This window comes from Microtus ochrogaster, unplaced genomic scaffold (genome assembly GCF_000317375.1).
Source record: "Microtus ochrogaster isolate Prairie Vole_2 unplaced genomic scaffold, MicOch1.0 UNK20, whole genome shotgun sequence".
NCBI classification, from domain to species: domain Eukaryota; kingdom Metazoa; phylum Chordata; class Mammalia; order Rodentia; family Cricetidae; genus Microtus; species Microtus ochrogaster.
Window position 1 is genome coordinate 339,601 of NW_004949118.1, and position 26,628 is coordinate 366,228.

General features: G+C 40.3%; 1 protein-coding gene across 2 annotated transcripts in view; it reads left to right on the forward strand.

The window, feature by feature from the left end:
- Nucleotides 1-26,628, forward strand: part of Smchd1 (structural maintenance of chromosomes flexible hinge domain containing 1) — a 143,744-nt gene that overhangs the window by 4,046 nt on the left and 113,070 nt on the right. For both annotated transcript variants that reach the window (XM_005367548.2, XM_005367549.2), the window contains exons 2-5: nucleotides 9,476-9,551; nucleotides 12,474-12,635; nucleotides 20,204-20,286; nucleotides 20,817-20,947. In XM_005367548.2, the coding sequence (XP_005367605.1) occupies nucleotides 9,476-9,551; nucleotides 12,474-12,635; nucleotides 20,204-20,286; nucleotides 20,817-20,947 (452 nt within the window). The remainder of the gene's footprint in view (nucleotides 1-9,475; nucleotides 9,552-12,473; nucleotides 12,636-20,203; nucleotides 20,287-20,816; nucleotides 20,948-26,628) is intronic.

The following is a 26,628-nucleotide window of genomic DNA, read 5'->3' on the forward strand; positions in this document are numbered from 1 at the left end:
CAGGCCAGAAGAGGGCGCCAGATCTCATTACAGATGGTTGTGAGCCACCATGTGGTTGCTGGGAATTGAACTCAGGACCTTTGGAAGAGCAGACAATGCTCTTAACCTCTGAGCCATCTCTCCAGCCCCCAAGATATTTCTTTTAATTTCCTTTTTCTTGTTTATTCTAGAGCTGGTGAAGGTTAGAATTGAGCAGAAGTGAGGGGAGTGGAGAACTAGTAAAAGGAAAAGCTAGGTTTAAAGATAGGAAGACTAACTTTTAAAAATCACTCTATCTGCTAAAAAACTTACTTTTATGTGTAAGTTTTGCCTGTACGTATGTTTGTGTATCACATGAATGTCTGGTGCCTGTGGAGGCCAGAAGAGGCTGTCAGATCCCCTGGAACTTAGTTACAGACTATTGTGAGCCATCTTGTGGGTGCTGGGGCTCCTTAATCAGCCCCTTGATCTGCCTGTTATGCCCTACACATCCTGTGGCATGTTTCCATTACACAGATGGACTGAATCAAGTACCTCAATTACATACAATATTGCATAGTTATCTTCGTGTGCTTTCTATTGATATGATAGAACACTGTGACCAAAAGCAACATGGGGAGAAAAGGTTTATTGGGTCACATATCCCAGTCACAGTGCATCATTAAGGGGAGCAGGGCAGGAAGTAAAGGCAGGAAATGAAACGGACTATGAAGAATGCTGGTAACTGACTTGCTCTCCGTGGCTTCAGCTTGCTTTTACATGCACATGCACACACACGCACGCTTGGCTGGGTCCTGCCATAGCAGTAAGAAAATGCTCTACAGACTAGCCAGCAGTACAGTCTTATGGAAGCATTTTCTCTGATGAGCCTTTCTTCCTAGATGACTCTAGCTTGTGTCAAGTTGACAAAAAACTAACCAGCACAGAGCTTAACAAGAAGTAAAATCAGCAGACTTGGTCATTTGTTGTTTGTGACGGATGGAGCACAATTGGTCTGGAACACACGTGTAGTCTTGCCTGGCCGTGAACTCTCCTGCTGTCTCACCCTCCATAGCTTAGATCAGTTTGATTACAAAGAAAAAAATCTCCCTTACACTGCTGTACTGTTATTTACCTTTTCCTGCTGCTACCTCCACTTCTTCCTCCTCTTGTTGACAGAGCACACTAGTTTTTAGCTGTGGTTTAGTATGTGCTTTGTACTCTGGGCTGGCCTCAAACTGTGAGCAGACCTTCTGCTTAGCCTCCAAATGTTAGAATTACAGACATAGCTACAGTGTCCATCTTAGATCATACCATTTACCATACATGTCTTTTTACTTTTGGGGCAAGAACACTGTAAATTTACTCGTAGCAGATTTCAAATATGCAAGATACTGATTTTTTAACCCATGAGACTTATTTCTATGAATGTGTGTGGTACATGTGTGTGTTTATGCACATGTATGGAGATCAGAGAACAGCTTGTAGGAGTGGGTTCTTGCCTTCCCCTATGTGGGTCCTGACCCCTGAACTCTATGTAGTCTTCGTTGTTCTGCAACTTCTGATCCTTCTGCTTTAAGCTTCTGAGTGGTGGGGTCATAGGCATGTGACATATGATTTTTTAAATAAAAATTGTGTGTGCATTGCTCTTTTGCCTGCATGTGTGTCTGTGAGGATGCCAGATACCCTGACACAGTCTGGAGTTAGAGACAGCTGTGAGCTGCTGTGTAGGACCTGGGAACCCAAGTCCTCTGGAATGCTCTTAACTGCTGAGCCATCTCTCCACCCTCACCCCCAATGCTCTAAACTACTGAGCCATCTCTCCACCCACCACCCATCATGTGTGTGAGTTTTTTGTTTTGGTTTTGTTTCTGTTGGATGGTATTTTGTTGTTGTTTTATTTGTTTTTGGAGACAGGGCTTTTTTTCATTGTAGTCCTGGATGTCCTTGAACTCACTCTGTACCAGGCTAGCCTTGAACTCAGAGATTTGTGTGCCTCTACCTCTTGAGTGCTATGATTAAACGTGTGTGCCACCACTGCCCTGGTTGATTTTTTTTTAAATGTAGATTAAAAACTCTTCAATGGAGGAAAGTGTAGGCAGTCTTTAATTTAGAATGTGAATGATTGACTTAGGATTTTTCAACATTGTGGTACAAAAAAGACACATTCAGCAGAAAGAAAGTCTGCTTTAAATTTTGAATTCTGTTTTTTTGTGTTTTGTTTTCTTTTTCTTTTCTTTCTTTCTTTTCTTTTTTTTTTTTTTTTGAGACAGGGGACAGGGTCTGTGTAGTCCTGACTGGTTTGGAACTCACTAGTATAACAAACTGACTTACAGAGATCAGCCTGTCCTCGGTTTGTTGAGTGCTAAGATTAAAGACACTCACCTTGCCCAGCTTGACCCCTTGTCTTTAAGAAAATATTTAATATCAATGTATAATGTGCATGCCTCCTTCCCTGATACTGTGATATTCACAGAGATCAGAAGGTGTCAGATCCCTTGGGTCTCAAGTGGTAGACAGTTGTGAGCCACCCTGTTAGGGTACTGGGAATTAAACCTGGGTCCTTTGGAGGACCAGCCAGTGCTCTTAACCACTGAGCCATCATTCCAGCCCTACCAACATATATGCAGGCAAAATACCAATATGCATAAATTGTACAAGAGAATATTTTGTGTAATATTTATATATGCATGTAATAAATTTGAGTCAGATCCACCCCCGTTCTTTCTCCTCCAGTCCTCCATGCCCTTCACCGTTTAATGTGGTACCTTTCTTTTAAAAATATACTCAGTGCCCACTTAGTACTACATGACTGAAGCATGGGCAGCCTTCAGGGACCTCTCCCCCAGTACCCATCAATTGCCAGTTGAGTGCTGGTATTAAAGGTGTGTACCATCACTACCTTGCTCTTGGATTGGGAGAATCAACATAGTAAAAATGGCAATTCTACCAAAAGCAATCTATAGATTCAATGCAATCCCCATCAAAATCCCATCAAAATTCTTCACAGATCTGGAGAAGACAATAATCAACTTCATATGGAAAAACAAAAAACCCAGGATAGCCAAAACAAACTTATACAATAAAGGATTGTCTGGAGGCATTACCATCCCTGACTTCAAACTCTATTACAGAGCTACAGTAGTGAAAACAGCTTGGTATTGGCATAAAAACAGAGAAGTCGACCAATGGAATCAAATAGCAGACCCTGACTTTAACCCACAAACCTACGAACACCTGATTTTCGATAAAGGAGCTAAAAGTATACAATGGAAAAAAGAGAGCCTCTTCAACAAATTGTGCTGGCAAAACTGGATGTCAATCTGCAGAAGAATGAAAATAGACCCATATCTATCACCATGCACAAAAATCAAATCCAAATGGATTAAAGACCTCAATATCAGTCTGAACACACTGAACCTGATAGAAGAGAAAGTGGGAAGTACCCTACAACAGATGGGCACAGGAGATCGCTTCCTAGGTACAACCCCAGCAGCACAGACATTAAGGGCCTCATTGAATAAATGGGACCTCCTGAGACTGAGAAGCTTCTGTAAAGCAAAGGACACTGTCACTAAGACAAAAAGGCAACCCACTGACTGGGAGAAGATCTTCACCAACCCCGCAACTGACAAAGGTCTGATCTCCAAAATATATAAAGAACTCAAGAAACTAGACCGTAAAAGGCTAACCAACCCAATTATAAAATGGGGCACTGAGCTGAACAGAGAATTCTCAACAGAAGAAGTTCAAATGGCCGGCTCTAGAAGAATTCTTAAAAAACAATAGATTTATGGAAATATTGCATGAAATAATTAGATACATATAATACTTTGTAGTTGTAAATTGTCTTAGGATTTCTGTTATTGTGAAGAGACACCATGATCATAGTAACTCTTATGAAGGAAAACATTTTATTGGGGCTGATTACAGTTCAGAGGTTCAGTCCATTATCATGGTGTAAAACATGGTAGCGTGAAGCCGGCCAGTGGTGGCACACACCTTTAATCCCAGCACTCGGGAGGCAGAGGCAGGCGGATCTGTGTGATTTCGAGGCCAGCCTGGTCTACAAGAGCTAGTTCCAGGACAGGTGCCAAAGTTACAGAGAAACCTTGTCTTGAAAAAACAAAACAAAACAAAACAAAAAAAAAAAAAAGCAAAACAAAAAAAAACCACATGTTAGCGTGCAGGCAGACATGGTACTGGAGAGGTAATTGAGAGAGTCCTACATCTTGATCTATAGGCAACAGGAAGTGAACTGTGTCTTTGTTTGAGACAAGGTTTTTTTGTGTAGTTTGGAGCCTGTCCTGGAACTTGCTCTATAAACTATACTGGCATCAAACTCACAGAGTTTATCCTGAGTACTGGGATTAAAGGTTTGCACCTCTATCGCCCGGTTTGAACTGTGTCTTACTCTGGTATGTTTGAGCATATGAGACTTCAAAGCACACCTCCACAGTGACACACATTCTCCAATAAGGCCACTCCCACTCCAACAAGGCCACACCTCCTATAATAGTACCACTCTCCATAGGTCAAGCGCTCAAACACGTGAGTCTATGGGGATCATATTTATTCAAACCACCATACAGAATTTCCCACTGACCTAGAGTTGCCAAGTGGGGAGGCTGGCTTCTTTTACTGTGAGGATCATGGGGATTAAACTCAAGTTGTCTGACTTGGCAGCAAGCACCTTTAGTAGCTGAGCCATCTCACTGGCTCTGGGTTTGTATTTGAGACAGAGTTTCATGTGTTCTTGGGTAGCTTTTGTATAGCTGAGGATGACCTTTCTCTGAATGTTGAATGCTGGGATTATATGGGTAAGATACTATTTCTTAATTTTGTGGTATTAACATGACCTGTCCCCTGGTCTTACAGTATTAAATGACTTACCTATTTCCATATGTATCTTATAATCTAGATTTCAACTGAAAGTCATTAAATTTAATTTAGATTCTATGGGAATTGAGTGGTTTCAGCTGGATTCTTCTATTCTGATTTAATGTTCCTGTTTTGTTTTGTTTTAGACAAGGTCTTGCTATGTAATCCTGGCTGGCCTGGCCTGGGTTTTCTGGCAGTTTGCCTGCATCTGATTCCTAAATTCTGTTATAACAGATATCTGCCAACACTCAATTTTTATCTATCTCTCTTTCCTCTATCTATCTACCTGCATTTCTTTATTTATTTTCAGGATGGTGTCTTACTCTATAACTCAGCCTTGCCTGACATCACTCTGTAGCCCAGGATGGCCTCAAATTTAAAGTAGTCCTCCTGTCTCATCCTCAGTTGCAATTACAAGTGTGAGCCGCAGTATCTTATTGGGTGGTTCATCTGTTGATAGTGTTATTTTGATTGTCCTTCTCTGCTTATTTGTTAGAAGATCTCCAACCCCACGACATGCGGATTTAAACCTAGGGTCCCCTGCAGGAAGATGGTGTATAGCAGTAGAGCTGTAATCTCTAGTCCAAGCCGGGATTCTTTAATGAGCACCTTTTACGCTGAGAGATTGGTGGTGTATACACTTTTAATCATTGTAATTGGAGATTGAGGCAGAAGGATTGTTGCAAGTTTGGGCCAAATGAGAGCCCTGTTTTTAAAAAGTAAACAAATAAAGCCACATTCCCTCCCCTTGGTGGGGAAAAACACATTGCTTATCATGAGACATAATTAGTACTAAGGAAAGAAGAAGTGGTTTAGGGGTTGGCATCCCAGCTCTGTAAACAACCCTGAGAATTTTGAGGGGTTGGAGAGGTGGCTCAGCAGTTAAGAGAGCACTTGCTGCTCTTCCGCAGGACCTGAAATTGGTTCCCTATACCCATGGGTGGCTCAACCACCTGCAACTCCAGCCTCAGAATCTGATGTCATCGACTGGCCTTTGAGGCTAAACACACACACACACATCTTTGAGAAAAGTAATTATTCTGTAATAATGGAAGATTTGTTCATCCATAATTTAAAGTTTTCTTAGACACCTTTAGATAGAAAGGTTTGTTCTAGAAAATAGTCTGTCACCACCACCCAAGGGGAGTTCTTTCTCAACTGCTCATTGTTGTGTTTCATTTCAGGAATACATGTATTTTCTTTTTAATTTAAATAAGAGTGTGTTAATTTACCTTTCCAAGTGTTTTTTGATGGTTTTTTACAGTTCATATTATCATTGTTACCTTTTTAAACAATATTTTTATTATATTTAATCATTTAGTTATATAGTAATGCTTTTAGGAAGACGTCAGGCTTCTTTAGAATCCTGTAGCCTACGTATTCATACCTTAGTGCGATGAAATACCTATTTTCTTCCAACATACTTACATATCTAATTTGTATAGAGTAGGTGTTCTGTTAATGCTTTGTTTCAAATATGGTGATTCCTTATAGAATGTAATGAAAAGTGTGTCTTTGGGTGCTTCCTCTTGATGAACCAAGGGCTTTTGAGATGACTCAGTAGGCAAGGGTGGTTGCCACCCAGCCTAAGGACCCGAGTTCATGCTCAGGAGCCACACGGTCGGAGAGAATGATTTTCTCAGGTTGTTCTCTGACAACCCTACATGTGCCATGTCCCCCCTAAATGAATTAAATAATAAATGTAAAAAAGTTAATCCTTCCAGAATGGCTCAACTAGTTATTACTGAGTTTTCTCATAAGATCTTTTAATTTGTTCTTTAGCAATTTTGTATGTGTATACAATGTATCCTGATTTTATCCAGCCTAAATCTTCCTTCCCTCTACCCTGTACCTCCTGACTGACCCCCTCCCATGCTGGAGTCTAACTTCCCAAATCCAGTTATGCTGCTTCAATGCTCAAGTGAGAGGCTATCCACCAGAGCATGAGTAACCTACCACCAACCACACCTCAGAGAAAAATGACACCTCCTTCCCAGTTGACATCACTTGCCAGTAGCTCCTTAGTTATGGGTGGAGCCTTTCAGCTCCCCTTTTATCCACACTGGAATGTTCACTGGCTGATTTCTGTGGAGGTCGTATGCAGGTAAGGTTAGCTGCTGTGTGCAATGACTATGTCATGCCCAGTAAATAACTATTCATAGCACTTTCTCTTCCAGCTCTTGCATTTTGCTTCCTCCTCCAGTATGTTCCCTCAGGAGGCTGTGGAGCCTTGATAGAAATGTCCCATGTAGGGCTGAACATAGTCACTTTTTTCTCAGTACTTTGGCCAATTATGAGTCTCTTCATTGACTGCTGCCTACTGCAAAAACAAGTTTCTCTGGCCATGAGTATAAACATAGATATTTAGAAGGCAGTTTGACAGCATGTCCATTTAATACAATAGGTTTGTTCCCCCCTAAATCCTGTGACCTCCCAAGTCATAGTCATTTAACTGTATTTACAGTACCAGGCATGAATTCCCTCCTGTGGAGGGTTCAGGTCCCCTCAGAAGCAGTGTTGCCACTATTGTATCGGATGGTATGTATTGTCTGGCAGGTCAGTATTGTTCCATGTGGAGTCAACTTCGGGTGAGTCCATTGTGACTTTCCTATTCACTGACACTATGAAAGCTCACCATCAGAAAGGAAGTTTCCCAGTCACTTCCTGTTTGATATCCGTCCTGTAACCAAAGTGTGTTGCATCTTCAGTAATAGGGTCTTTTTTTTTTAAAATATTTATTTATTATGTATACAATATTCTGTTTTGCGTGTATGCCTGCAGGCCAGAAGAGGGCACCAGACCTCATTACAGATGGTTGTGAGCCACCATGTGGTTGCTGGGAATTGAACTCAGGACCTTTGGAAGAGCAGGCAATGCTCTTAACCTCTGAGCCATCTCTCCAGCCCCAGTAATAGGGTCTTAACATCTAGTTATGGTGGGCAAATAAGAGAAACACCAATAGCCTGTGCTGTTTTTGAAAGACTTTGGGGCCTCCCTGACTATTAGCTTGTAGAAGGGTAACCTCTGCCTGGCACTGAGATTTTCTTTTAATAACCCATGTCTTCTGGGGGAAGCATTATCCTTCTATTCAGGGTACCGATGTTCGAATGCCTTAAATATTCGTAACAAATTACATATTACACACACACCACACATAACACATACACACACCCTGTTCTTTGATAATTTAGATAATTTTGACTACATCCAGTCTCTTTCCCTACTCACCCAACTTTGTGTCCTCTTTATTTGTTTGTTTTAACTCATCAAGTCCACTTTTGCTCCCTGTAAACTTTTGGGTTTGGGGCTAGCTGCTGGAGCACAGGCGCTATAACCTTAAATCTGAGTCTTCCTCTCCTAGCAGCTGTCAATCATCATTATCACTTCAGCCAGGGGAAGGACTTAATGCTTACCTCCCCTTTCCATGCTGGGCTGGGTTGGCTTGTGTAGGCCTGTGTGTTCTTTTACAACTAGTAGGAGATCATGTGTGCAGCTGCTTTATTCTATCTGGAAACTACTATTTCCTTGTAGTCACCTGCACCCCTTGCACAGTGATCCCTGATCCTTGAGAAGACTAGGGATGATGTAGATGGACCATCTTGGGCTGGGCATCCATAGTCTCTTACCCTCTGTACCTTGATCACTTGTGGGTTAGTGTTAATCATTGTTTACCACAGGAAGAACCTTCTTTGATGAGGGTTGAGATATAAACTCATTAAAAGACAGTTTAACACTATGTCAGTTCAGCGGAAGAATAATAGGTCCTCCTCTAGGGGTTATGTCATATTTTGCCACAGGTTCTTTGCCCTGATAAGGGTTTTATCTTGTGGAGTGGGCCTTAAACCCAGTTAGAAAGTGTTTCATTCTCATCTCACTGAATAGCCCTGGCTGGCCTGGAACTCAAAGATCTGCATGGTTCTGCTTTCCAAGTGCTGGGATTAAAGGTGTGTTCCACCACCCACAGTACATGATATATTTGTAATTAGCATACAAAGTAGTTGGGTTCTATGAGACTTTATGTTTTAAAATACATCCTTAGTGTTGGTTAGCAAACCTTCCGCCCCTTCCTTCACCTCATTTCATTGTTCATCCCCACATAGACTTTAACTCCCGCTTCCCATCTGTTTCCATGTCATGTATGTTCTGTACTCTCCTCTTTCCTTTCAGGGCCGTGTCCCCTCCCTTTTTGGCTTTCTGAACCTCCTCAGACATCCAGACTAATTGTAGAAATCTTACAGATCTGAAGCAGAATTATGTATGAAAGAAAATGTGTTTGTTTTCCTGCGCTTGAGTTATGCCACTAATATATTTTTTGATTTCATCCATTTTCCTGAAAATTTCATAAGTTCACTTTTCTTTATAGTTGAGTAAAATTCTACTGTGTATATATCACATTTTCATTATCTGATGATCATCACATGTGTTTTTAGCAAATAGCAGAAAAGTTAAGCAATTTACATGGCTTAGAGTGCTTAATTTTACAAAGTCAAAATTTAAAAATGCTGAGTTTATTTCCTAGACAAGTAAGTGTAGTAGCTGTTGCAAGGCTGTAGTATCAGTATGTGCACATTCTGCAAATGTAAATAGTACATTTATTTCCTTTATGTAATATATATTTTTTTTAAATTTTGGATAGACAATTGGTATTTCATCTGAAGAAAAGTTTGTTATTACAACTACGAGCAGGAAAGAAATTACCCGTGATAATTTTGGTAAGTAAGCAATGTCCATTTGTATTTATTTCCTGTGTAGATTGAGCAGTAGCTGTGCATCACCATCTGTCCAAAGGATTGATAATCTGGAGGACTTTGTTCTCAAGGGATCACTTTTTCCTGCTCTCAGTTGGGTTCAGGAGAAATCAAGCCGTACCACTTAGCTTTATTTGGACAACCACAAAACTGAGCTCTTAGCAAACTTGAATTCTTTCATTATTTTTTAAATCCTTTATGTTTTAAGTTTCCATAACTGCTGGATTGCATGCTCTTTCCCCTCTGTCATAGGATTTCCATACGTTAGTAACCCCAAGTGCCCTGGACCTAGAGTCTCCTGAGTAATCCTACCTGGGGATTACAGGTGGACTCCACCATGCCTAGGTTGATTGCTTTTCTTTTTAACAAGGTGTGCTTTTACTAGTTTTTAATTTTGTATATGTATCCATGTCTGTGTGTGGATATAGACATGTGAGTGTAGGTATCTACGGAGTCCAGAAGAGGGTGTTAGATTTGTTGGAGCTGGAGTTGCAGGTGGTTGTGTCTCCTAACATGGGCGCTGAGAACTCATCTGGGAAGAGCAACAAGTGTTCTTAATTGCTGAGCTATCTCTGCAGTCCTCTTGTCTTTCTCCTGAAAGGAAACAGTGAGGAATTCTCCCTTCCTGTTGATACCACACTAATGCAAATCCTCATCTGATGGTCATGTGATAATTTAACTTATTGGGAATTGAGTGTTGGGACTGAAGACACGGGTCAGTGGTTAAGAGCACTTGCTGCCCTTTCAGAGGACACAGGTTCAGTTCTCAGCACTCATGTGTTAGTTTTACAACCATCACTTATTCTGCTTCTAGGGGATTTGATGCCTTCTGACCTCCACATGCATCAGCAAAGCCGTTGGTGCACAGGCATGCATGCCAGCAAAACACTCAATACACATAAAATAAATCTTTATTTTATTTTATTGGGCTTTTGGAGATAGGGTTTCTCTGTGTAACAGCCCTAGCTGTCCTGGAATTCACTTTGTAGACCAGACCAGAGTGGCCACAAACTTGTAGAGATTCACCTGCCTCTGCCTCTTAGTGCTATGATTAAAGGTGTTGTGCTACAGCAGGGCAGTGGTGGTGCATGCCTCTAATCCCAGCACTCTGGAGGCAGAGGCAGGTGGATCTTTGAGTTTGAGGACAGTCAGGGTGGTTACACTGAGAAACCCTGTCTCAACAAACAAAAGTGTGTGCCACTACACCCAGCTATAAAATGAACCTGGAAGAAAAAGGAAGGAAGGAAGGAAGGAAGGAAGGAAGGAAGGAAGGAAAAGAAAGAAAAGAATTGAGTGTTTAAAATTTTATTCAAGTAGTGGTGACTCATGCCTTAATCCCTGCACTCCGGAGGCAGAGATGGCAGATATCTATGAGTTTGAAGACAGCCTGGTCTGCAGAGCTAGTTCCAGGACAGCCAGGTTTACACAAGGAAACCCAGTCTTCAAAACAAAACCAAGCAGAACACCCTGGGTATATGGTACAGGCCTATAACCTGAGCTGGGATGTAGAGGCAGAAGAATAAGGAATTCAAGGCCAGCTTGGGCTACATGAAACTCCATATCTCAAAAATACCGAGGTTTCTGACTTTTCATCTTGTGAGGACACAGAAGACTCCACTTATGAAGAAACAGGCCTTCACTAGGTACTAGTCTTGGACTTTCCAAAATTTACCAAATTGTGAGATGTAAACTTGTATTTCTGTATTTTTAAATATTTTCTGACTTATACTTCTTTATTTAAACATGTATGTATTAATGCAGAGGTCAGAGGATAACTTTGGCAATAGTGTTTCTCCTGCAGTGTGGGTCCCAGAGATTGAACTCAGGTTGTCAGATTTGCTCAGCTGATACCTTTACCCATTGAACAATCTTGCTGGCTCAGCCTGTAATGGTTTTTTAAAAAACTGAAAATAAAAAAGAAATGCTTTTCAGCTGCCGTGGTAGTTTACACCTATAATCATGCCACTCAGGAACTTTAGGTGCTTTATAGTGAGTCAAAGGGAAGCTCAGACTCCAGTGAGATCCTGTTTTAACAAATGATATTGGACATGGTGATGTACACTTGTAAAGCAGGAGAATCTCCCCAAGTTTAAGGCCATCTGCATAGTGAATTCCAGGCCAGCCAGGACTCCCCAGTTTCCAATAAAGAAATAAACATTTCAAAGCAACACACAATTCTACACATTTAGGAGACTGAGGCAGGAAGGTAAGTTTGAGGCCAGCCAGAGATGAGACCCTGACATTTTGAAAAACAAAGCAAACCAACCAGACAAACAAAAACAAAGGGCCAAAAACACTTACCTCGAAAGCCTGAAAACCTGAGATAGATCCCACAGTGGAAGAGAACTAACTTCAGAAAGACATCCTCAGACTTCTCCTCCCCTCACCCTTCCCCCAGGCAGGGTTTCTCAGTAGCTATGGAGCCAGCTCTGGAACTCACTTTGTAGACCAGGCTGGCCTCATAGACATCTACCTGCCTCTGCCTCCCGAGTGCTGGGATTAAAGTGTGTACACCACCGCCCGGCTGTCTTCAGACCTATGTGTGTACTGTGACATGCATTTGCCCACCACCACCCGGCTGTCTTCAGACCTGCGTGTGTACTGTGACATGCGTTTGTCCACATGTGTGCTCATGTGCACACATACACATTAATAACAACAACAAAATAAATTTAGATATTTATTTGAGTATTTTAGAATTGTGGAAATGTTTATGCCTGTTGTATTGATGCTCTTTGTATTCACAACTGGAATGTGTTAGTAGAGCCATTGACAGTTTACCTGTACTGTTAAGTGCATTTCTTAGATGAAATATGTGTATTCAGAATAAATTCATTGTGTTTCTGATCTACCCTAGCAGTTAACAATTGTAACTCTCAATTACAGATGAAGCTGTTAAAGATGGAGTCACTCTATACCTGCTACAGTCAGTTGACCAATCGCTATTAACAGCAACAAAAGAAAGAATTGACTTCCTGCCTCACTATGACACTCTGGTTAAAAGTGGCATGTATGAATATTATGCAAGTGAAGGACAGAATCCTTTGCGTAAGTCATTTGTACAATTTTTGTTTTTTTAAAAAATTTTATGTATTTTTATTCTGTATACATTGATGTTTTTCTTGGGTGTTTGGTCCTCCGGAACTGGAGTTATACACAGTTGTGAGCTACCATGTGTGTACTGCGCATTGAACCCAGGTTCTCTGAGAGAGCAGTCAGTGCTCTTAACCACTCCAGCCCCTGCACAGTATTTGGAAGTTGTTAATGCCATTCCTTCATATTCTGTAGATCTTTTCATTCTACTTTATTATAAGGCCGTGGGAAACTCCTTTTGATCTACTTTCTTAGTTTCTTTGTATAGATCCAACTGAAATTGGGATTTTTTCTTTGTTTTAAAACTATTTAAATTTATTCACATATATGTGTATGCATTTGTGTGGATGTATGCCATAGGGAGCCCTGAAAACCAACGTGGGGCTCTCCTCAAAAGCAGCAACTGCTCTGAACTGCTGGTCTGTCTCTCTAGCCCAACCTTTTTTTTTTTTATTTACTTTTGGTTTTTCGGAACAGGGTTTCTCTGTAGCTTTGGCGCTTGTCCTGGAACTCACAGAGATCCCCCTGCCTCTGCCTTCTGAGTGCTGGGATTAAAGGTATACACCCCTGCCTGGCTTTTTTTATTTTAATTATGTGTGATATGTGTGTGCCACAGTGTACATGTGAAAGTCAGAAGACAACTCCTTGTCTTCTACCATGTGCAGTGCTATGGCTGCCAGAGTCTCTAGTCTGTGCTGTAGGAGCACAGAGGTTACAGGTGTGTGCATTACTGCACCCCGGCTTTCACGTGGGTTCTGGGGATCCAAAGTTATTAAGCTTGCACAGGAGATGTTTTACCCGTTGAGCCCTCTCTCCAGCACAGAAGTCAACTTTAAGTAAAAATAAAGTAAACATTGAGCCCATTAATAGAGCTGGATGCACTTTATCTTGCAGTTAAGCATCTTCTTGTCTTGCTGTAAACTGCCTCCAGATATGAAAATGCCCTTTACCTTCCATTTATTTATTTGTATTTAGTAACTGTGGATTAAATCCAGAGCCTTGCACATAATAAGATAAACATTCTATTGCTGAGTTATAATCAGATCTTACTTTGTAAATTTATACAGATAAAATATAAAAAATAGATGTCTTTAATCTTTTCCTAAACTTTTATAGCCTTACTGGTTTATCCTTATAGACTATATGAGATGGTTTACCAGAACTTATTCCTAGACTCTGTCAAAGTACTTTATGCTATTAATGTGTTCGTAATAAATCATATTAAAATTATTTATTTGTAATGTACATTGGGTTTTGCCTGCATGTCTGTGTGAGGATGCCAGATCCCCTGGAACTGCAGTTACGGACAGTTGTGGGTGCTAAGAATTGAACTCAGGTCCTTTGGAAGAGCAGCCAGTATTGTTAATAGACTGAGCCATCTTTCCAGCTCCAAATTCTTTTTTCTTAAATGTGTTTTATTGTTAAAAATTAAAAAATTAAAGATAAGTGAATAGAATATGAAAAAAACCATATTGCTACGATCTGAATATAATCATCACTAACACTTTGGTGCTTATCATTTCAGAACTTTTCCTATTAGTTGATTTTTTGTTGGTTTGTTTTGTTTTACCATACAGGGTTTCACTGTGTAGTCCTGACTGTCCTGGAACTCACTCTGTAGACCAGGCTGACCTCAAACTCACAGAGATCCTCCCGACTCTTCCTCCTGAGTACTGGAATTAAAGGCATATGACAACACATCCAGCTTAAACTTTAAAGATTTATTTTTATTTTAAATTAGTTGTATACCTATGCCTTTGCTATTTGATCTCTTTGCTCATTTTACTCTATAGCATGTGCTACTTTGTAATAGGCTGTAGAATTTACCTACCTACTGTCTTAATTGCTTTTCTGTTGCTGTGAAGAGACACCATGGCTGGCCAAGACCACTTAAAAAGAAAGCATTTAAGTTGGGGCTAAGAGTTCCAGAGGGTGTGGAACAGGCAGACATGATGCTGGAGCAGTAGCTGAGAGTTTATATCTAACCCACAAGTTGGAGGTGGGAAGAAGCTGAATGGAATGGTATGGGCCTTTGAAACTTGGGAGTCCAGGCTTAATGACACGCCTCCTTCAACAGGGCCACACCTCTTAGTCCTTTTTCAAATAGTTCCACCGACTGGGGAGGGATCAAGTCTGTAGTGGCTGTTATTATTCAAACCACCATATTTACTGTAATCATTTCTTTTCTCTCTCTTTTCTCTTCTGTTTTTAGCCCCCTTTGTTTTTAAGGCAGGATTTCACTTTGTAGCAGAACCCCCCCAGATCCCCTGCTGTGTAGACCAATCTGACCTCAAACTCATAGAGATCCACCTGTTTCTGTATCCCGAGTGCTGGGATAAAGATTGGCACCACCACATCCTACTGTGATTATGTTATTTTTTTATTTATTTTTAAATTTTATATATTTATTTATTTAGGGTTTCTCTATGTGGCCAGGCTGTTGTCCAGGCTGAGCTTGAACTCACAGAGATCCACCTGCCTCTGCCTCCTGAGTGCTGAGAATGAAGGTGTGTTTATAATTTTTAAACTTTACATTTATTTATTTACTTGTATGTGTGAGGGCATATGTACAGAGGTGCGCGTGTGTGCATGTGGAGATGAGAGGGCAGCTCAGAGGAGCTGCTTCTCTCCTACCATGTGAGCCTAGCGATGGGACCCGGGTAGTCAGGCTTGATGACATGCACCTTTACGTAATGAGCTGTCTACCTGTCCATGATTGCATTTTATTTCCCACCTTCCTGTGAAATATTGAACTCATAGGAATAGAATCTTTGCATTATGCAGTCCCTAGAGCAGTGCCTGGCAGATGAGAGGTGCTTAAATGTGTGAATTCTGAGTCAACTTTAAATAACTTCTTTGGGGATAAATTTCTGAATATTTACTGTGTACTCAACAAATACATTGATTGTAAAAACTGTCAATGTAGCTTAGTTACTAGTGTACAGATTCACTGTACTGGTTTTCAGCTATGCCATGATGACATCAATATGTGGAGAATCTCTGCTGAAACTCTGGTTTTGACTTCTTTAACTCTTAAGTATGTCCCAAGATCTTTTCTTTCTTTCCTTTGCTTCCGATTCTTCCTTGCTTTGTTGCAGCCATGTCTTCAAGTCATGTTCATCATTTCTTTTGTATATTTTCTTTGAGTAGGCAGATCTGATTTTCATTGTATGTATGACGGTGAAACAAAAGCTTTACCTCTGACTTTCTAGCCTCTTCGTCATTAAGGAGAGTGTCTATTCTTGCTTCCTATGTAACATTGCTATTGGTTGAATTTGATAGAGTAAGCATTGCATTTAAATTGTATATATTTCTAGAGGCAGAAATTCAAACTTGTCTCAGTGTTCCATTTCCCTTTTGTGGAGGTGGGATGGTAGGAGGAGGTATAGTGTTTTGAGACAGGGTTTCTTCTGTGTAGCCTTGACTGTCCTGGAACTAGGACCAGGCTAGCCACAAACTCACAGAGATCCAGTTGCCTTTGCCTCCTAAGTGCTGGGATTAAAGGTGTGCTACCACCTGGACCTTTTTCCCTTTTTTTTTTTTAAATTAAGTTCTGTACTTTTTTCTTTCTTATGTCTTTATTTCCTAGTTATTGTTGTCAGAAGCCTGATCCATATGCATACCTAATTTGTGGTAAATTTGCTTACCAATCTGGTTGTCACTTAAGTACTTAGAGCACTTGCCAGAGAGCTATTATGTTGGTCAGTGAGTTTTAGTTGGGTTAAATTTTTGTGAAATGAAGATAAAATTTGGTATAACCATCCTTCCTTTCTTTTTCTGTTTTGTATTTTGAGATGGGTCTCACTGTGTATCCCAGGCTTGCTCCCAAACTCAAATTCTTCTTGCTTCAGTCTTCCAAGTTCTTAGATAACAGGCATGTATTGTTTCTTTTTCTTCTTTACTTCTTTTGTTTGTTTGTTTTGTTTTGATTTTTTCAAGTCTGGTTTTTTTTTTTTTTTGTTTTGTTTTGTTTTGTTTTGTTTTTTTTGGTTTTTCGAGACAGGGTTTCTCTGTGGCTTTGGAGCCTGTCCTGGAACTAGCTCTGTAGACCAGGCTGGTCTCGAACTCACAGAGATCCACCTGCCTCTGCCTCCCGAGTGCTGGGATTAAAGGCGTGCGCCACCACCGCCCGGCTTGGTTTTCTTGTATATCCCTGGCTGTCCTCAAACTCGGAGAGCTGCTGAGTGCTGGGATTAAAGGTGTGCTCTGCCACCACCCTGTGTATTGTTTCTTTTTAGAGAAATAAAAGTGAGAAATGATTGAATGGTTGCTTTTTAGGGAGGAGAATATAAAATAGTGCTGCCAATAATGAATTGAATGTAAAGTTGGCAGTATGCTGGGAATCAGTAGCATGGACACATGTCTTGCCACTTGTATGGATTTTCTGGAAGAGGTGTGAACAGATACAACCAAAGAAACCATCCCAACATAGTCTAGCTTAGCAAAGCCCTGTGACTTTATTATGGTTGCTTATAGGAGCATGAGTGATTTAAAAGCAACTGTGTCACTAAGAAGCCCACTTTGCATGGCGATTGAAAGCTGTTATTTTGCAGCTCCCTGTGCAACTTAGAGATAGCTCAGCTCAACTGCCTATTGCTTTTATAACGTTGGAGATAACTCTGGGGAATCTTGTAAAATTCAAGAGCTTTCTGGGCCTAGTTTGTTTTTTTGTTTGTTTATTGTTTTTTGAGACAGAATCTCACTTTGTAGCTCTGGCTGGCTTAAAACTCACTATGTAGACCAGGATGGCCTCACATTGACAGAAATCTCCGTTTCTGCTCTGAGTCCTGAGATTAAAGATGTGTGCCACCATGTCTGGCTTGGGCCTATTGAGTCTAGAGCCTTGTCAGTTTTACTTCCTAGGTCTTGAGGGTTTGTAGGAGGGAATGTTTTAATTTGGAGAAAATAGTGAAAGCATTATGTAACACATTGATTTTGGTTTTGTTTGTATAGTAAAAATATAAATTTTTTTCTGTTACTATGATGAAATACCTGGCAAAAAATAATTTAAGGAAAAGCATGTTTGTCCTTGTTTTCAGTTTTACATTTCATCACAGACAAAAAGACAAAGCAGGAACAGGAAGCAGGCTGGTCCCGGTCTTCCCCGTCAGAAAGCAGAGAAGGCTGAACGTTCATACTCCCCTAGTGTCTTAGTTTCTTGCAGTTCTGATAAACACTATAACCTGAATCAACTTAAGGGAGAAGAGGATTGATTTTTATCTTTAGCTTCCAAGTCAAAATCCATTGAGAGAAGTCAGGCCAGGAATTCAGGCAGAACTCAAGGAGAAACCATGAAGAAATGGTGCTGACTGACTCACTCTCTAGCTTTCTCACTGGCTCCTTCTGCTACCATCTACCTAGAGATGGAGTCACCTTAGGGGCCGGGTCCTCCCACATCAGTCACAATAAAGACAGTGTCTCACAGGCATGCCCACAGGCCACTCTCATTGGGCAGGTCCTCTAGGAAGGCTTCCTCTTCCTGGCTACTTTAGATTGTGTCAGGTTCACAGTAAAAACTAGCGTACCTGGCTTTATCCATTTTATTCAGCCTGGCTGCTAGGGTGGGTCTTTTTACTTAATTAACTTAATCTTTAAAAAAATGCACTCACAGATAGATATTCCCACAGTCTCCAAACTGATTCTAGATCCTGTGGAACTGATGATTTAAACCATCATAGAAACTGTGGTTGGGAGTGCAAGTTCTCTTTGAACTCCTGGCAGTCTTCCTGCCTCAGCCTCTGGTGTGCTCACATCCCAGGTGCCTTAGTTCCTTTTCTGTTGCTGCAACAAATCACCATGGTCAAGGCATTCATTGGGCTTATGATTTCAGAGGGGTAGCATTTTTGATGGCAGTATGAGGGCCCAGAAGTGGGCAGCTGAGAGCTCATACCTTGATCTTCAGACATGAAGCAGAGGGCACACTGCTGTAGTAGGAGACTGCTTGTTTGTTCCCGGCCGCCCAGCTCCTGAAATAATCACTCAGAAACTATATTATTTTTTTAAATTTATTTATTTATTATGTATGCAATATCCTGTCTGCATGTATGCCTGAAGGCCAGAAGAGGGCACCAGACCTCATTACAGATGGTTGTGAGCCACCATGTGGTTGCTGGGAATTGAACTCAGGACCTTTGGAAGAGCAGGCAATGCTCTTAACTACTGAGCTATCTCTCCAGCCCCAGAAACTATATTATTAAATCACTGCCTGGCCAATAGCTTAAGCATATTTCTAGCTCATTCTTCTCTCTTAAATTCACCCATTTCTTTCCTTTTTTAAAATTGATTTTATTGAGCTATACATTTTTCTCTGCTCCCCTCCCTAAAGTAATCCATTTCTATTATTTTATATTTTATCAAGAGGTTTGTGGCCTACCGGCAGGGTTCTAACTGGCAGCTCACGTCTTTCCCCTCTGGTGGCTACATGGCTTCTCACTGACTCTGCCTTCTTTCTCCCAGCATTCAGCTTAGTTTTCCTCGCCTATCTATGTTCTGCCCTGCTATAGGCTCAAGCTAGCTTTCTTTATTAACCAATGATATTCATAGCATAGCATCCCACATCACGCTGGGAATGACAGGAGTCTTTTCAGACCTCATACCCTACCTCCAGTGACACAAGGCCACACCTCATAATCCTTTCCAAACAGTTCCACCAACTGTAGACCAAGCATTCAAACACATGAGCCTATGGTGACATTCAAATTGCCACAACTGGCTGACATTTAACATGATACATTAGTCTTTAGAATTCTTTTTTTTTTTATGATTTATTTATCTTTATTTTATGTGCATTGGTGTGAAGGTGTCTTATCCCCTGGAACTGGATTTTCAGACAGTTGTGAACTGCCATGTGGGAACTGAACCTGAGTCCTCTGAAAGAGCAATCAGTGCTCTTAACCGCTGAGCCATCTCTCCAGTCGCTAGTCTTTAGAATTCTCTAACCATGTGTGTGTGTGTGTACACGTGCATATTCTCACTAATTATAGGCTGGTCTTGGACACACTTTGTAACCTAGGCAGACCTTGAATTTATAATCCTCTTGTCTTAGCCTCCTGGTAAAGACTACAGGCCTTTCTCCACTAGACTAGCTTCTCAAATGAGCCCCTTTCCCTTTTATTTGGGGGTAGGGTGGATTGAAATAGAGTTTCTTTGTGTCGCTTTGGAGCCTGTCACTCTGTAGACCAGGTTGGTCTGGAATTCACAGAGATCTGGCTGCCTCTGCCTTCCAAATGCTGGTATTAAAAGCATGGGCCACCACTGCCCAGCTTAAACCAGCACCTTTTCACTGCTGCTGTTTTGATACAAGGATTTATTGGGTTGCTCAGATTAGTGCCTAATCTTTTTCATGCTTGTAGTGGTTGTGATGAAACTTTTTATTATGCATAACATTAGACTCAGGGTGATACTTAATTCTTGCAGCTCTTTGGGAAATAAACAGTGGTTGCTTGAGAGTTCCTTTTACTGGAATGTTTATATAAACTGTTTGGGATGAAAGGGTGAAATGGTGTTTTCTTAATCTCTTCTAGCATTTGCTCTCGCAGAATTAATTGACAATTCATTGTCAGCTACTTCTCACAATGTTGGTGTTAGAAGAATTCAGATCAAATTGGTAAGAAAATTATGCATAAAGAATTGTTTTTTAGTAGTACATTGGAAAAATTAGAAATAAAACTTAGAACTAATTATCTGATGTCTTGTTATAATTTTTATAGTTTCTTTTATGTAAGTGCTTATTTATATATGTGTTTATGTACTTACGTTTTATAATTTCTTTTGTAACACTGCAATTATAAATACAACATGAATATTTTCTGATATTAATGCAGATGGTTTTGTTAGCTACAGTGTTAGTTATGGAGTCTGTCTTCTTTTTCTTCCTGTATTTTGCCATGAGAAGCAATGTGGGAATTGTGTATATTTATATATGCCTTGATTCTTTCCTTAAGTTTACTTCTAAGACATGGTATTTCTAGGTTAAAAACATTAAGAAATCTAGGGTTTTTGCTAGATATAACTCAGTGCTTTAAGAGAGTTGTAATTTTTTTTACTTATACCAGTGATATGAGTGATCCTTTGAATTTCATACTCAACCTCATGTTTTAAGTATTGATTGGCATTTCCTGTCTCTTTATTTCGTAGCTTTTTGATGAAACTCAAGGAAAACCTGCCGTTGCAGTGGTTGATAATGGGAGAGGAATGACCTCCAAACAACTGAACAACTGGGCTGTGTACAGGCTGTCAAAGTTTACAAGACAAGGTGACTTTGAAAGGTTAGCAAAACCATGCTTTTTCCTTTTTAGTGATGTCTGGGTGCCCTTAGTTATAGAGGATTTATTAGAGAGCTTGTTTCTATTACAGGGCTTTGTGATAAATACTCCAAAACAGAACACTGTGCTTTTCTCCTGAAGAGTTTTGTATTTCCTGAGGTCTGTGAGAGTTATATTAACATACTGAATACTGTTAGGACAGTAGAATGGTGTTTAGGGTAATCTGTATAAATCATGTCATACTTCTTGAAAATGTCTAGAATTACATGTGATTCACTAATATTCTGTATTTTTACTTTGAGGCTCAGTTTTTCAGATTGTCACAGCTATTTCGGAATAGAATCCATGTTTGTATCAGAACACGCGTGTAGACAGTGCTTTCAGCACAGGAAAGCTGGGCATGGCAACTCGGCTGGTAATCCATTTTAGCCTTCTTGGGATTTCATCATATGAGCAAAGATTTTCAGTGACTCACCTCATTTTGTGGCATGGGCAGTGAAGCCAGGATGTGGTGCATGCTAGGCAGGGGCCCGACACTGAGCGGCACCTCGGTCCTCCAGCCCTGTGTGACAGATAGTGGAGAGAAAAACAAAGATTACAGTGTCCTTTGACTGGTCTGGTTTGCCTGGCCATTTATTGTTGGGTACTTTACCTCTCTGTATGTCACGTTACATACTTAGAAAAGGTGCACAGTCTCTCAAGGTTTTGTGGAAACTGAGCTATTGTTCTGATATAAAAATGTAAAATTTTGAGATAGTGCCTGTCATACAGTAAGCATTTAATAGCCACGAGCTGTTATTTTAGTTATTTATTACTCCTGGTATAGCACTTATCTATAATCATTCTTTTCTGATATTTTCATGAATATATGACACTTAAAAGAGTGTTTAAAAAGCCAATGTGAAGTGGCATGGTGGTGCATACCTTTACTCCCAGCACTCAGTGGCAGAGAAGGTGGATCTCTGTTGAGGCCAGCCTGATCTGCAGAGCAAGTTCCAGGACAGCCAGGGCTACACAGAGAAACCGGGCCTCAGAAAAGAGGGAAAAATATGTCAAAACAAACTTAAACACTTACATGAAAACACTATGCTTTTATAGTCTGAGGACAGGATTTTGTATCTGTTTGGCATAAACAAAAAGATAAAGGAAGTTGACAATAAACTCGGGGAAGGGATCCAGAAAATTAACTTTCCACCTTTCTGATAGATTTAACTGGTCCATCTAAATTACTAAAATTAAACCTTCACTGGACTCAAAGGATACTGAGTTTTCTCTACACCATAACCAGTTTTTTTTAACAACTTAAAAGTTAAATTTCTTTTTTTTTTTTGGTTCCTGTCCTGGAACTAGCTCTGTAGACCAGGCTGGTCTCGAACTCACAGAGATCCGCCTGCCTCTGCCTCCCGAGTACTGGGATTAAAGGCGTGCGCCACCACCGCCCGGCAAAAGTTAAATTTCTATTTTTGGTAAAAGTCATCCTTTGCTCAGTTTAATTATGTATGTGTGTATGTGTATTACACACATGCATGTTTAATTATGTATGTGTGTATGTGTGTTACATACATGCATGTTTAGTACCTGGAAATAATTTCGGATCCAGTCCTAGTCCGTGACCCACTCCAACTTCTGCAGCATCATCATGTGTTATCCTTGAGACCATGGCATCCACTTACGTAGATATAATTATTAGTTCTTTTTCTGCTTGCATTTCAGTTTCAGTTTGATGCAAGGTTGATGTTATAAGAGACAGGCTATGGAAAAAAGAAGATCATAGCTTTATAATTTGTTTTATTAAGAAAAACAAATGTTAACTCATGTCATAGTTATAAACATTTTAAATTCTTGATTAGAACTGAAGAAAATGTAATGTTGTCGAATATTAGTTTAATATGTGTTACATTTGTTTATGCTGGGCAACATTTGTTTAATGATGCAAAGATGTGTTGCATTCTTTATGTTACATTTGTTTATCTCTGTGAAGCTGTGATACTTTGCCTGTCTAAAACACCTGATGATGTACAGCATGAGAAAGGGTATGTGGGGCTGGCAGGCAGAGAGAATAAATAGGAAAAATCTGGGATAAGGGAAATCAAGGAACAAGAAAGGGAAGGAACGAGGAGAAAAGGGGCTAACCGCCCAGGCAGACATGGAGTAAGAAGTAAAGAAAGGTATATAGAAATAGAGAATGTAGTGAAGAGGCGAGCAGGCCTGCTTTTAGTCCTGCGCGGCTCCCACACAGCTAGCTTGGCCCCAGAATAATTACACGGAAACTGTAATTATTTAACATTTAAACACTGCCTGATCCATTAGTTCCAGCCTCTTGTTGGCTAATTCTCACATCTGCTTTAACCCATATTTAGTAATCTGTGTAGCACCACAAGGTGGTAGCTTACTAGGAAAGATCCTAACTTGCGTCTGTCTCGGGTCAGAGAATCATGGCATCTGCCTGACTCTGCTTCTTTCTCCCAGCATTCTGTTCTGTCTGCTCCACCTATCTAAGCTGCTATTCTATCAAAGGCCAAGGCAGTCTCTTTATTTGACCAATGAAAGTAACACATAGACAGAAGACCCACCTACATCAAGAGAAAGGTAAAACCAGGGGTCAAAAAGTAGATGAGATAACTTAAGTTGAAAAGTTGGCTAGCAATAAGCCACACAAAGACTGGGCATTCATAGGAAAGAATAAGCCTCTATGTGTATTTACTTGGTAGCTGGGAGCCGGGCCCCCCAAGAACAAAGAGCCAAAAGAATAAAAACAACCAATTACAGTAAGGTGTCAGAACTGATGGATGTTTTCCTTGCTTAGCTTAGGTGGTTGGAGAAAAGGCTGTTGTGACATTTGAGTTGAGACTTCTCCAAGAAAGAAGCCAGTTTGCATGTAATTCTAATACTTGTAGATTTAATGTGTGCACACCAGCATCTGTGTATGTGCATGTATCTTCAAGTGCCCACTGAGGCCTAAAGAGGGTGTCAGATCCCTTGGAGCTAGAGTTATTGGGGTCTGTGAGCTGCGTGATGTTGGTGCTGGAGACTGATTCCCTGTATTCTGAGGAGCACCAAGTGTTCTTAACTGCAGAGCCATCTTTGTAGTTCCCAGTACTCTCAATTCACGTTGAAGGAATGAGGATTACCCAGCTAACCTCTGCCATAGTGTGAGACTGTCCAGGTAGGTGGGTGGATGAAGGAAGAAAACCTAACAAAAACAAAGTTGGTTTTGAGCACCGATGTCTGGGGGCCAACTCTCCAGCTCTAGAGAGATGCCTCTCTATCATATATCTGTCTGTCATCTGTCTATTCTTCATCTATCTATCTATCTATCTATCTATCTATCTATCTATCTATCTATCTATCTATCTATCTATCCGTCTATACACCTACATTTATTCTAGTGTTTTATTTAGATTCTTTTTCTCTTTTCCATCTATCCAGGCTTCTTCATTCTTTGATAGGTGTTTCTATGTTTTCTTTTTTGTGTGTTTTCCTTTTTTGCATGTGGGGTAGAATTAAATTTTTGTAGAATGGTTGACAATCTTTCTTAGCACTGTTCATTTCCTTAATATTTTATGTGAATATTTTCAAACATGTAAAAGTTGAAATTCTGTAGTAATATACCCACATGTGAGTCCTACCATCAGTTCTTTTTTTTTGGTTTTTCGAGACAGGGTTTCTTTGTGGCTTTGGAGCCTGTCCTGGAACTAGCTCTGTAGACCAGGCTGGTCTCGAACTCACAGAGATCCACCTGCCTCTGCCTCCCGAGTGCTGGGATTAAAGGCGTGCGCCACCATCGCCCGGCTCATCAGTTCTTATTTTATGTGTATGTGTATGCTTACTATGTATGTGTAGGTACCCGTGGGGTCCAGGAGAGTCTGATCCCTTACAGTTGTAGTTATAGTTAGTTGTGAGTCGTGTTCAGTTCCTAATACCCTTATATTCATGTAAGAACCTTATATACACACACATACATATATATATATTATTTTATTTTACATGTATGAGTGTGTTGTCCGTAGGTATGTCAATCCACCATTTGTGCATTACCCTCAGACTCCAGAAGAAGGCATCAGATTCCTAGGCTTAGAACTACATATGATTGTGATCCACTATGTGGGTTCTGGGAGTCAAACTCAGATCCTCTCTAAGAGAGCAGCTAGTACACTTATCTGCTGAGCCATCTCTCCAGTCCCACTAATACATTTTTAACAGGTGGCAGTGGTTCATTTTTCAGTTTTTAGTTTTTCTAGGTATGATCAGCACCTTGCTTTATAATAATCTAGTCTGGCTTACTGCCGATTTGCTGTCTCTAGTGCACAGAGATGTTTCCTTCTCTTCTGTTCTCACTCACTTTTGAGGACGAGTCTTACTCTGTAGCCCTAGCTGGCCCGGGACTCGATATATAGACCAGGATGGCTTTGAACTCAGAGAAGTCCACCTGCTTCTTCCTCCCAAGTTGTGGAATTATCCACATATCCACCAGCTTGGTTTCTTTCTCCGATTTTCAGAAGTTAAACTCTGATGTGTCTAGGCTATGGCTCTTTATCATTTCATTCTCTGGAATTAATTCAAGTTCTCTTATTTGTTAAGTAAGTCTCCTTATTTGGTAAGCATAGTCTATCATTTCTCCAAATACTTTTCTATCTTTTGCAGTTCCTTACATTTTAGGTGCTATGGTAATCTGTAGACTTCAGAGGCCTTTGTTCATCTTCCTTCCTCTTCCACTTTCTGCACTGAAGAGTAAACCTGTAGCTTCACACATACAAGGCAGATTCTATACTAGTAAACTGCTTTATTCTTCAAACTAAATAAACTCAACTTATGTATAAGTTTATAGGGTCACTCTGCTACCAATTTAAAGTTGTTCATGATCCATCAACTTCCATAAATTTAGTTATTATTTCCAAATGCATATTGTAGATTTAAAAAATTTTTATTGATATATTTACTGGAACACTTATTTTTAAAATGATTTTTATTATGTATACAGTGTTCTGCATGCATACATGCCTACACCTCAAGGGGCACCAGATCTCATCCTACACACCTGTGAGCCACCATGTTGTTGCCAGGAATTGAACTCAGGACCTCTAGAGGAGCAGCCAGTTCTCTTAGCATTTGAGCCATCTATTTAGCCACCTGGGTGGATCACTTTTATGGTTTCTGTTATTTGGACATGAAATAGAGTTTTTTAAATTTGTGTTTAGTGAATTATTTCTTTGATAGTATTCATCAGAATGATTTTTAAAATTTTATTTTATGTTCTTGTACCATGTGCATGCCTGGTGTCCATGGAGAACAGAAGAGAACTTTAGATCTAGTGGAACTGCAGTTACAGTTGTGAGCCATCTTGTAGGAACTGGGAACTGAACCTCAATCCTGACAGAGCAGCCAGTGCTTTTAACCACTGAGCCATCTTTTCAGTTCTTCTATGATGGTTTTGTCAGCTGCCTTATTTCCTGTCAGGGACTGTATGTCAAAATTTGTTTGGCTTGTAATTTGTTTTTTTTTGAGAACTAGAAATTTTAAATAGCTTGCTATTCTGTATTACCACTGAAGTCTGCTTGCTCACTGAACTTTTGTGATCAGCTGATTTGACATTTCATGCAGTGAAACCCCAAATCTTCCCTTGCTGAGGTTTCTGTGGCTATAATGGAATCCTCTGCCCTAAAGGTCAGTCTTGGCTTTGCTAG